General features: G+C 43.2%; 1 protein-coding gene across 1 annotated transcript in view; it reads right to left on the reverse strand.

Moving 5' to 3' along the window:
- Positions 1-1,602: 1,602 nt before the first annotated feature.
- The window catches only part of LANCL3 (LanC like family member 3), a 55,681-nt gene continuing 43,918 nt past the window's right edge, over positions 1,603-13,365 (reverse strand). The window contains exons 2-5 of the mRNA XM_075913252.2: positions 8,736-8,859; positions 7,907-8,104; positions 5,787-5,994; positions 1,603-4,480 (exon numbers count right to left, since the gene is read on the reverse strand). Of these exons, the coding sequence (XP_075769367.2) occupies positions 4,321-4,480; positions 5,787-5,994; positions 7,907-8,104; positions 8,736-8,859 (690 nt within the window). The 3' untranslated portion in view covers positions 1,603-4,320. The remainder of the gene's footprint in view (positions 4,481-5,786; positions 5,995-7,906; positions 8,105-8,735; positions 8,860-13,365) is intronic.

Raw genomic sequence — 13,365 nt, forward strand, 5'->3', positions numbered from 1 at the left:
AGATTCTAAAAAATCATCTCTCCCTCCCCTAACTATCATCAGGCATTGGGGCACCAGTTTAATAGTACTGTGGAAGTAGCGCCCCTTAAATCCTAAGGACAGCCCCGCCTGCAACTCTTACACAAGTATTTGCTACTCTCACTAGCAGCCCCAGTTGACATTACCCACATGGCTAAGGATTATGAGCAATATTTACAAGACAAGCCTGGAAACTTTTTTTCCCCTATTGCTTTTAGAATATACAGCAAATTAGAAGAGATTCCTTACTGAATGTAAATCAGAAAGAATGAACTCTGCAAAAGGACAGAAATGGAAAGCCATCAGAGCAGATGATGGATACTTAACATTTTTAATTCCTGCCATTTATATTGAAAAAGTTAGAGATCAACAGAACTATACTTATTGGAAATTAAACAGAATAGCAAAGTAAGAGTGGTCTAACTCACTGCCTTTACAGAATACTTTAACTTTTTTTCTGCATGTTTAAAACATTATGTCACCGTATTCCTATTTGAAAACTTAGGTCTTGTATGTAACAACATCAAAATACTTTTTGCCTAGCATCTGAATTTTTCTATTTATTCCCATAACCTAGGTTTGTGTGGGATTTTGACGTAAATTTCCATCTGCAGTGGAGATTCCTGAGATATAACTAGTGGATAATAATTAGGTTTTGTGGTGCCAGAGATCATTATGAAAAATTAAATTTTGATGATTGCTGTGCTAATATATATATATATATATATATATTCCATTAAGGCTGAAATTCTAGATCTTTTGCTTGTGACTGAATTGGGTGCACTATGGTTCTTAGGGTGTATATATAAAATACACTGTTTTCTTCCATCTGCACCTATAAGTAAGGCTGTGGCTAATAAATGCAGGATTAAAACAGCCCTGAGTCCAGATGATGGCAGAATCCATTTCTCTTTTGTAAGAAAAAAAATATTTCCAAGATTGCTTTTTATTCTACTGTGAAAAACAATTAGATCAGCTCTCTAAATACTGCAACATCGATATTGTTACTCTTATATTTTAACTGTGGGAATACTATGTACACAAGTTTATACTTCATTATCATATATATAGTAGCCCAGTGTCTGAGAGTCTGTAACACCGAAATGCTGGCTGTTCCCTCTGGGCGGCGCTGTTGCCTAAAATGCTGGCTGTTCCCTCTGGGCGGCGCTGTTGCCTGAAATGCTGGCTGTTCCCTTTGGGTGGTGCTGTTGCTGAAAAGCTGGCTGTTCCCTCTGGGTGGCCCGTGTTGCATGGGGCGTGTGGGTCCCAAACAGCTACTTGCACCGCTTGCTCCCCTGCGGTGGCCCAGCTGAGCGGCGCAGAAGACAGCTGACTGCCATGGCGGAAGGGGAAAGGAGGCGGGGCGGTGACGTCCATGCCCAGGGGGTGGGGCCTGATCATGTACGTCACCGCCTCACCCCCCTTCGCCTCCTGCCGTGGCACTCGGCTGATTTCTGCGCCGTTCAGCTGGGCCACCACGGGGAAGCCCAAACGGACGCTTGCCTCCCCGCGGCGGCCCGGCTGAGCGGTGCAGAAGTCAGCCGAGTGCCATGGCGGGAGGCAAAGAGGGGCAGGGCGGTGCGGCGTGACAGCGGCTCCAGGCCCTGCCACCTGGCCGTGAACGTCACTGCCCCCCTTCGCCTCCCACCGTGGCGCTCGGCTGACTTCTGCACCACTCAGCCAGGCCGCCGCATGGGAGCAAGTGACCGTTTGGACTCCGTGGTCCCCCGAGTGAGAGGCAGGAGGGGGGAGGAGAAGAGAAAGAGAGAGACAGAGAGAGAGGCAGGAGGCAGAGGAGAGCTGAGAGAGAGAGGAGGGGGAGAGAGACCAGAGGCTCAGGAGAGAAAACCAACGTGGAGGAGAGACCTGAAAATCCCGTCTTATGTCGGGCTAATTGGCTAGTACTTCAATAATAACAGATTACAAAGAAAAAAACATGACAGGTAAAAAATTTCACCTTTCCTAAACACATGTTTAAAAAAGCCAGATTATGAAAAGTCTATTAGCCATCCAAAATAGGGATACAAGCTAGAAAAGGATCCCAATATCTCAGATGGGCAATCCATTAGATTTGGAGTGCTGGGGTGACCTCAGATTTTGGGCACACTTCTGAATACACTGTGACAAATCCCACTCATTTTATTTATCCTAGTTCTCACCATGACTTCTGGTTTCAGAACAACAGGTACATATACATGTTTGCAGAGACACAATGCAAGAATGAAGCAAATAATGATTCACTTTGCATTTTGACTGTGCTCTGCCACTTCTTGTTTTTGAGTAAACAGACTAGCATGACTATCCCTCTGATACAAAGTGCCTAACAAACTGATTCAGAAAAAGATTGTTTTATCCATCACTGAAATGCTTTGCTGAAAATGCAGCTACTTCTGGGATGAAATAACTACTTAACAATGCAACACAATGTCATATAACATGGAACTGATTCTTCAGCCCTTAAGTCATCCCATTAAATCAATTAATGCGAAAAAGGTTATGGGAGTGAGTAAGGTTTACTAACATGTGAAAGGGCTGCAGGATTTGATTTTGTTCTATAGCCCTATCCAAAACCCATGGACACCAATCATCCTGAAAGAATCAGGCCCTAAGAAAAACTCAATCTTAAAATTAAAAATGGAAGGTGAATGGTAGGTCTGCAGAGTACTGGGATAGGGTAATGCACATGTGTTAGTTCATACACATGAATCCATTAGGTGTAATTTTTGACCCATCAGCTTTCCTACTTTCTCCTAAAATTCAATTTTATTTCTGTATTCCAGTATAAAGAAATATATTAGTTTGATGTATCGTAAATTCAGGCATTTGCTCCTACAGTATTTTAAATCTACATTTGTGTTTTGTTTAAGTTTCAAATAGCACCCCTTCCCCCTGAAAATAGGGAATACAATTTTAACTTATCTATGGTAGCGCATTGTTATTGGACTATCCATAGGTCTTCATAGCCACAAATCACTTGGGCATTTACAATACTTTGTGTGGTACATTAGCAACATTATTTTGTTAATAAGAGAAATAAGTGGTTTTCATTTAAAACTTATCATCCTTCTCCTAAACCCAGTACTCAGGGTAGCATAAAAGATCTGTGATACAATTTGTATCTCTGAAATGTATTACTCCATTTCATCAGGACTTACTTTGTCACTTTTTCTATCATAATATATATGCTACAGTTCAAATAATGCATTAAAGACAATTTTTTTATGATTGGCAATAAGCAATATTACCTACTATCTGATGCTGTGGGAATAACACTTGATTGTATATACTTCCTATTTGCAGTTTTGTTGTGGCCATGGTAGCCCCAGGATATGAGAGAGAGACAAGGTGGATTAGATAATATATTTTATTAAACCAACTTCTACTGGGGAGATAAAACTTTTGAGCTCTTCTTCAGGTCTGATCTCAAGTTGTCCCAGTAAAAACCGTTAGCTCGCCCACCTTGTCTCTCTCTCTGAACTTTGCTATAGAATTTAGTGATCCAAGTCTTCTACATGGATTCTGTTGATCTTTTTCATGAAAGAGAAGATAAAAAGGAATACTACACCTGTAAGGTCGTGTTGGGGATTAGTTTTTCTCCCCACACACACAATTTTGAAACCCATGGTCAAATGTAACTGTCAGTTACATATATGAAACCCCACTGACTGCAATAGGAATGTGGCACGTGCAATTAGAGACAGATGGTTGCTGTATAATTGTTATTATATACATAGGACTGTGAAAAGATTCCAAGATATAGGTACTTGTAGAAAATGTGGTACTAATACTAGGAAATGTTTAATTAAGAAAGCCCAGATTTTGCCTTTTCACACTTTAAGTGACCTGTCTGTGTCACCTACAAGAGCATAGCTGTGCATTGTCCTATTTTGTGTGCCACTTCTTATGCTATTGGCTTAATTATTTTATTTCCCTTGCATGACCCTAATATTCAGATTTCCATTTTGGTTTTTTTGTACAACTACCATGTTAAAGATTACTAATGCCTCTGTCACTCATTTGAATAATGAAAAGACTTTACTTCCCTTGGTAAAGCTGAATTGCTATCCCTTCACTTTTGAAAAACCACTTCATTTTCCCCTTTTAAACTTAATTTTTTTAAACCACATACTTCCCTCCCTAAGTCACACTCTATTTCGTCTTCTTCCTAGCCCCTCAGCAAAATTAAGGCTAGCATTAGTGTTAGCACTGAATGTGGCTTATTTTATAAATAGCCTCCCTTTACAGATAAATAAAACTGCAAGTGCCTAGCTGTTCCGATATGGCACTGGAGACGGTTCTTCTCTAGACAAAGACACTGAAGAGAGGGAACTCAGCCTGGTTGGGTTGCAGCAAGTCAATCAGGAAACACACAGTCCCTGAGAAGCCTTCATACAGACTATATATGTTTTCTAATGCCCGGGAACCAGCTTTAAATTCTTCTGTAAATAAGAACTCCGCAAACCTAAGAAACAGTAAAAACAACATATGAAGTCTTTATTATCTCTTTCTTTATGCAACTAGCTTTGGAGCCAACCTTGTGTATCAGTTCATTTGTCAATAGAAGATTTCACATCAGCACATTCACTAGGAAGAATCTTAATAGTTTCACATTTACTAGTTACCTGACACTTGCAAATTTGTTTTTATCTTTTCCTCTCCATTGGATCAAAAAGAACTGAAAAATGCCCATGTGAAATCTACAATGCCTCTGTATAACATTTATTAGTGTATAAATGCAAGGATTTTGTTTTGAAAACATGTTCTTATATTGGTCTGCATTTCATAAGGACCCAGTGGGGCACAGAACAGCAATGTTTTCTAGATGGATGCGAGAAGACCTGTTTTGCAGAAATGCTTGAGCAGGAGAAACACTCTTAAAATACTATATAAGGAGCAGCACCAAAAATAAGACATTGTGACTACTGACCCATCCCCTCTTGCTAAGGAAAATGAAAACAAACACATCATTTAAAAGAGCTACAATGTGTCAGGAAAAAATGAACTAAAAAGCACTGCTCCCTGCTATAGTTCTATTTAGGCCCCATCCTCATCCCATTTAAACCAGCATGAACAGTAGTTGATCAAATTACACAGGTATAAAACTGGCGTAAATGAAAGTTAAATGAGGCCTGCCACCTTCAAGTACTCCCTCTTCCCTCCCACTCTGCTGCCTCTATATGATAGAGGCAGCAAGTTTGTGGGGTGGGGTAGGGGTGGGGGAGAAGGCGGCAATCGATTAGTCAACTAACTATCTGATAAGCATTTGCTTACTGGATAGTTGACTACTCTTTAACATCCCTAGAGCCAGCCCTCTAACCCTCACTCTTATGGCAACCATAAGGAGAGGTATAGAAAGTCAATGAAGAAGCATGGACACTTTTGAGTTTAATCCCAGAAAAGGTTTTGCAGAATTCCACTAGAAGTATCTCATCAATTAATGTAATCAGTTGCTTATGATCCATTTGGATAAAGACCGTAGAGAGAGGCCAACATAGGCTGAGGAAGAAATAGGTAGTCAGAATGTAAAATCTGTTTGCATATTCTTCTCTAGAGACAAAATGCCCCTATTTAAAAATATTTTGCATTCGGCTGGTTCTGACCACATTTAGATCTGTTTTGGATGTTTAAAGATTTAAATACTTGACAGGACTGTGGCCATAGACTATGCAAGTCTAACACTTTTGCAAGTGCTCTTTTTATTTTACAAAATCTCTATAATAATAAACCCCAAAGCCAAAGTGAGGTGAGTGAATTATGAGAATACTAACCTTTGTGCTCTGTACATGTATTTAGAGTTTCCAGTAAGCCTATACAGGAGTAGGAACACATAGGCACTACCAGCCACTCCATGACAAATTCCAGGTCCCTTCTTCAGCAGGCCTTTCTGCCATGTCAGTTCCCCACAGCGGATGCAAGTGTCTAGATACTGAGGCTTCTTGGAAATCAGATAAGCTTTAGCGAACAGGTATGCAATACCTAGGGATACAGCAGATAAATCAGTTTTGTTTTTGTAAGTACAGTTAAGTTAGTAAAATATTATCTGATCAATACATAAGAGAATTTACATATTCTTCATCTATGATATATATTCAACAGCGTGTACATGCCACATATATGAAGGTGTTTGCCATCTGATAGCCTTGTGGTAAGTTGCATTTATCACACACTTTTAAAAGCCTCATGTGCACCACTAGTTCATTCCAGAACTAGCTTTCCATTCCCTCTGAACAACTTAAAACAACAACCAAGTTTTTGTTTAAATACTCCTAAAAAGTAGAGTTCTTCCACCAAATCACATTATTTCCCATCATTGATCTTGGGTCAGTTAGTCTTGCAACAGTGACAGGTATAAGACCCAGTAGCTCTCATTTCTAAGAGCTAGAAATAGGAAGTAACTTGCTTTCCAGGGGGACACACTAGTTTATTCTAGTCCTGGCAGATCTTGAGATGCTGGATGTCAGTCATGTCCTTTTTATGTATGAAAAAGCCATTTTAAATCATTTTTAGAGGTGAAGGGGGAAGGTGGGTGTGTAGCAGCTGGATCCTGGCTGCAGGTGGTCAGCAGGGGTACCCCAGTTAAACCCTCCGGTGGTGGTAGCATCCCATGCATTCCTAGTTTTCACACCTAAGCATCAAATGAACAATACTGGAGCACTGTGTCAATTTTGGCTGTTAACTCCTAAGTTTTGGTCACAAACCCACTAATGTGTCTTGGTGGAAAGTAATTTCAATTTCCACTGTTAGAGCAAGAAAGAGCACCCTCAGTTAGGGTCAGTCACCATGGAACTCAGATGGAAGATTCCCGTCCATCCCCAGGCCTCTTCAATTTGGGACAATTCCACAATTAATATTTTATTAATGAATACTCATAGACCATAGACTTTAAGGTCAGAAGAGATGATCATGATTATCTACTCTGACCTCCTCCTGCACATCGCAGGCCACAGAGTCTCATCCATCTACCCCTATAATAGACCCCTATCTTCTGGCTAAGTTACTGAAGTCTTCTAACCATGCTGAGCTTCACGTTACACAGAATTCACCATTTACACTAATTTAAACTGGCAAGTGACCCATGGACTATGCTGCAGAGGAAGGTGAATACTCTCCCCACAGGGTCTTCACCAATCTAACCCAGGGGAAAATTCCTTTCCAACCCCAACTATAGTGATCAGTTAGACCCTGAGCATGTGGGCACAACCCACCAGCCAGACACCTGGGATAGAATTATCTGTAGTAACTCAGAGCCCTCCCCATGTAGATGTCTCATCTCCAGCCACTGGACATATCTGCTAGCCCTTTCCCCATAAAATAAATCCTCAGGTCAGATCTGTTCACGAGTATACATTAGTAGTAGACAAAAACTGGCTATATTGAGGGGGAAGAGACAAAATACTCTTTTCCAGGCCCACCAATAAATACTAAGTCTGGCATTGGCTAGGCCTTCTTTCAGTACACCAAGGCCACTTCACCCTCCAGCCAAGCAGGATTTGCCTTGGCACTCAAGCTATATCGTGCACTAAAGTCCTGCCTCTCATGAGAGCAAGGGGATTGGAATATATGTATCATACCTGGGCTACTTGTATAAGAGTACAGGATATTATAGCTAGATCACCAGGTGAAATACTGTGCTACTGGATTTTAAAGGCTTTTATAACCTATTTGAAAATATCTCAAAGAGTTCTGGAAACTTTCTTCATTGCCTGATCCTCCACCCATTTCCGTAATAAACAACTGAAAAAACCCATTAACAATTTTCCTGCTTCATGTAAAAGGTAAAATCAATAAAATTTGACCTGATAGTATTTTTCTCAATAGAACAATTTAGTGTGAAAAGTACTGTAATTGGTAACATCTGGCTACTTCACAGCATCAATGTGAAAAGGACCTGGAGCTCCATGACACCAGTGCACAAGCTCATTCTCCCGCTCAATTGTCTCTCCCAGTTCAGGAGGCCAGTTGCAGTTCTGTTCCTGGTCCATAAGAAAGTCAATGCTCTGCCACACAAGCTCCTGATCTGCAGGCTGGAGGTACTCGTAATAGGACAGCAGCATCTGAAGGATGGATGAAAGGCCATGTGCTGCACCTATAAAGAATACAAATGGTTAAAATAAAAATTCTCTTTGCTCACAGATCCATCACGCTACATCTTTCTTCTGGAAATAATTTCTGTGTGGTTCAGATGGGTGTCTTGTTTTGATAGTTATAATGTTGTGTTGAGTAAAGGTCTTACTCAAAGATTCGTTACCACTTACATCTTTTAGATGCATACATTCAAAGAAAAATCTGTACTAATTCACCCAGTCTCACTACAGAGCGACAACATTTAAGAATAATGAAAATTAAAGTGCAGATAAAAGATTTCTTGCCTGCATTTCAAAAATACATAACAGCTGCAAACTCCTTAAGAGAAGCAAAGGCCCCAACTAAGTGAGGAATTTCACAAAGTTAAAGGATTTTCCCCTCTATCACAAGTTTTTCAGAAGGGAAATATCTGAGCCTGATTGGAATATGCAGTGTACACCTAGAAGCATTAATCACTGTGTTAATTTTAGGTGGCCACCTATAGGTAAGCGGATAGATATTATATGATCATTTGTTAATTAGGAACAACAATGATATACTGCTTGCCTGTCAATGTCTTATTTCTAAGTGGCTTGTTACCTTAGTGTCAGAGCAATGCCTTGGTTTCTAAGTGTCTGGTGTGTTCTACTCACCAAGGTATTCTGTTCCATAGTAAGAGTACATGAGTGGGCATGGTTTCCTCTTCTTCACTGCATACTGCTTCCCAGATTCTAATATAGCCTGGCAAATTGATCTGATTTGCACTGGGGTCAACACCTAAGCAGAAAACACCGAAAGAGACAGACTGTTACAATTTTTCCTTTTAAAATGATAAAGTTCCTTCTTTCTCATCCTTGCACACGTATTAAAACATTGCCTCTGTAGGCATACTATTATGTATTTTATAATACATTAACAGTAACAATCATTTATATAAAAAATGAGTGGCCCTGTGTCACCTTAAAGACTAACGAAGTATATACAGTATGTGTGCGGAGAGAGAGAGAGAGAGAATATGAATCATGAGCTTTCGAGGGCACTTTAGAAGCAGGAAAAGGGAAAAAGGGGATTTGTGCATAGCCATCTCAGGTTTGTTACAAGCTAACCCTAGCCCTAACCCTAATAACGCGAGAGTTGTAAGAGATGCTGCCTCCGTCTCTCTTTAGCAGATAAGAATAGAATGCTGAGGTAGGCAGGAACTTCGAGATAAGGAAGCATCTGGAAGGAGTTTGTATAAACAAACAGATAACCGTTAGCTGTTGATGTATGTAACGGGAAGGTATATATACTTGTCTTTTACTGTTTGTACTTTGAAGATCTGCCTAAGGAAGGGGGACCCCTCTGTCCGACCACAGTCTTTCCTTGCAATTGCGCGAATAAACTGCTTCTAACTCATTGCTTGAAAATTCAGAGTGAGGACTTGTTTTCTTCCACAGTTTGGTGCCGTGACTTGGATGGCAACGCCTGGCTGATAAGCGGAGGCTGCTATGGACCGTTCCCCTTCAAAACCTAAGGCGCCAAACGGGAGGTAAGAGACCTTTTGAAATCTCTACTGGGATGTCGAAGGAGGACTTCCCATGGGGCTGTCCATTTCTTTTGGGCTCACGCCATGCAAACTTACTGAATCTGCAACAAGGTCAGGTGCAAAGTGGTGCTGAGGAATTTTTGCCACCTCATATAAGGGAAAGGTTATATTAAGTCCGGACATAAGGTATTAAGGTTATGGTTAAAGGAGATGCATCTGAATATTGGGAATGAATGAGTATGAAGTATGAGTGAGTGAGTGAAGAGTGAATGCCGCTGACCAGGTCTGAGACTTAAGCTGACTCCAGCTGCACCAGGGCTACTCTATGAGGGTATGTCTACACTAGAAAGTTAGTTCGAACTAACGGACGTTAGTTCGAACTAACTTTCCTATGCGCTACACTAGCGCTCCGCTAGTTCGAATTTGAATCGAACTAGCGGAGCGCTTAGTTCGAACTAGGTAAACCTCATTTTACGAGGACTAACGCCTAGTTCGAACTAGCTAGTTCGAACTAAGGGCTGTGTAGCCCTTTAGTTCGAACTAGTGGGAGGCTAGCCCTCCCCAGGTTTCCCTGGTGGCCACTCTGGCCAACACCAGGGAAACTCTATGCCCCCCTCCCGGCCCCGGACCCCTTAAAGGGGCACGGGCTGGCTACGGTGCCCGTGCCAGGTGCAAGCCTGCCAGCACCCAGCTAGCAGACCCTGCACCTGGCACGGCACAGAGCCACCCACCCGATGCCCCCCAGCCCACCCCCTCTTGCCGGGACCAGGCTGGCGGCTCCCGGGAGCTTGCCCTGGACCGCAAGAGGCGGGCACCTTCCTGGGCTAGTGCGGACATCGTGGACCTCGTCCACGATCTCCGCACTAGGCACAGGAAAGTGGCCGTCTAGGGCAGGAGAGCTGCCAGCCTGGCCACCCAGGACCAGGTGTGCATGAAAATCAAGGGGGTCCACTGAGACCCCCGACCCTGAGCCCTGAGCTTACAATGGCCGTACTGGGTCAGACCAAAGGTCCATCTAGCCCAGTAGCCTGTCTGCCAACAGCGGCCAACCCTAGGGACCCTGGAGGGGATGGACCAAAGATAATGACCAAGCCATTTGTCTCGTGCCATCCCTCTCCAGCCTTCCACAAACTTTGGGCAGGGACACCACTCCTACCCTCTGGCTAATAGGACTCCATGGACCCAACCTCCATCACTTTATCTCACTTCCCTTTAAACTCTGTTCTAGTTGTAGCCTTCACAGCCTCCTGCAGCAAGGAGTTCCACAGGTTAACTATTTGCTTTGTCAAGAACAACAACTTTCTCTTACTAGTTTCAAGCCTGCTACCCATTCCTTTCCTTTGGTGTCCTCTAGTCCTTCTTTATGGGAACTCAGGAAGAACTTTTCTGAATGCACCCTCTCCACCCAACCCCTGCTTTTAGAGACCTCTATCCTGTCCCCACTCCGTCTCCTCTTTTCTAAGCTGAACAGTCCCAGTCTCTGTAGCCTTTCTTCATCTGGGACCTGTTCCCAACCCCTGATCATGTTAGTTGCCCTCCCCTCTCCCAGCCTTTCTCTTCCGCTCTCCCACCTCCTTTTCCCAGTGTCCCCCAGTTTTTTTCAATAAAGACAGAGTCAATGTTGGAAGAAACGTTATCTTTATTTTGTACATCAATAAGAAGAGGGGCTAGGGAAGGGTAAGTGGAAGGAGGTGAGGGAGGAATGGGGTACGAGCCCCCGATGGGGAGGACTGGGCTGGCTCTGCGGGCTTCTGGGGGTGGAAGCTCTCCTGCAGCCCCCCAATTACTCCCTCTCCCCAGATGGCAGCCTGCGGCAAGTGCAGCCGGGCTGATGGCCGAGTGGTGTGATGTGCCCAGTGTGGGCACTCAGGGCACTCCAAGCCAGAACTTCTTTGGAAGCGGGGCACCCCTTAGAACTGTGTGTCCGGGGTGGGGGTCGGGACCCTTTAAGCGCAGCCCTCGGCTAGCCTGAGACAGCATCTCCATGCTCTAAGTCCTCCTTTTATGCCCTGCCGGCACTGCTTCCGGCCATCCTTAAGCCCTGTTCAGAGTCCACTCAATGTGGACTTACTAGTTCGAACTAGCAAAACGCTAGTTCGAACTAGTTTTTAGTTCTAGACGCGTTAGTTCGAACTAGCTTAGTTCGAATTAACTAATTCGAACTAAGTTAGTTCGAACTAGCGCTGTAGTGTAGACGTACCCTGAGAGAGTCCTGAACACAAGGGGTGTCAGCCGAGCCTCATGAAAGTGAGAGAGTGACTCTCCTTATTTAATGAGCTGCTGATAAGGTCGCATCTCGAGACCCAGCAGACCCATTCTCTGGAGCGTGTAAGGATAGTCTAATATGAGCCGCTGAGCAGATGGGAATGAGCCGCTGAGCGGACAGAATACTCCCCTGTGAGATTCTAAGGGTAAATTGGTTGCTGGTTTTGCTGTGTGTTCTTCATATTCTGTTATCGAAAGTGCTTTTCTCTCTTCTGTATTGTCAGCCCAGGTTGCTGAGCTCATTGCTTTAACCCGAGCCTGTATTTTAGCTCAAAATCAAGCTGTTACTATTTATACGGATTCTTGATATACTTTTGGAGTGATACATGATTATGGTTTACTTTGGAAACACAGAGGCGCTCTCACATTCTCTGGTTCCCCTATTAAGAATAGTCTGTATGTATCTGCTCTTTTAGATTCCCTTTTATTACCCAAAGCTATTGCTTTGTAAAATGTATTGCTCACCAAATCCCCTGACGATGAAGTTACACGTGGAAATGCTTTGGCTGATTCAGCAGCCAAGAATGCAGCCCTTTCTGCCCCTCAGGCTGCATATACTTATGCCTTGATTGAGCATCCTCCGCTAGCATCCCTTGACGATCTCGCCAGCATCCAAGAGGTGGCGCCTGATGCTGAAAAATATTCTCGGAGTGTTACTGGGTGCACTTTACACCCTGATCACCTTTGGCGCTCTCTGGATGGCCACCTGGTTGTGCCTAAGGTGCTCTTGCCCTATTTTGCTCATGTGCACCATGGTGGGGATGATTGCTGTAGTTAAACGAGACTGGTATTCACCAGTTTTTTCTTCTGTAGCCCAGCACTACTGCCAACAATGTACAATCTGCCAGCAACATAATGTTGGTAAAGCCGTTAAAGTTGGGCAGGCAGCACCTCCCCCCACCTTGGGGACCCTTTGTAAATATTCAGATTGATTTTATTCAAATGCCTAAATGTTGTAATTATGAGTATATGTTAGTATTAGTTGATGTTTTTTCAAGTTAGGTTGAAGTCTTCCCCTGCAGAAGGGCAGATGCCAAGTCTGTTGTGAAAATCCTGCTGAAAGATTTTATACCAAGGTTTGGTATACCTATTGGTATCAACAGTGATCGTGGTACTCATTTTACTGGATAGATTGTAAAAGAGCTACGTGCAGTCTTGCAGATCCAACATAACTCCCCTGCCCCCACCACCCGCAGTCTGACAGGACAGTGGAACATCAGAATGGAATTCTGAAAAACAAACTGGCCAAGATCTGTGCAGAAACAAACTTAAAATGGCCAGATGCCCTTCCATTGGCATTGATGAGCATGAGGACCAACCCCAATCGGAAGACTGGACTCAGCCCTCATGGGATCCTGACAGGGCGCCCGATCCGACTACCAGCAGCACCCCCACTGGCCCTTGCCCAGATAGACATTCATTTAATGGATGATACAATGCTTAATTACTGTCAAGCATTAATGAAATGTGTTAGGTCTCTTTATTCACAGGTA

Source organism: Pelodiscus sinensis, chromosome 1, assembly GCF_052426305.1.
Source record: "Pelodiscus sinensis isolate ZL-2025 chromosome 1, ASM5242630v1, whole genome shotgun sequence".
Lineage (NCBI taxonomy): Eukaryota > Metazoa > Chordata > Testudines > Trionychidae > Pelodiscus > Pelodiscus sinensis.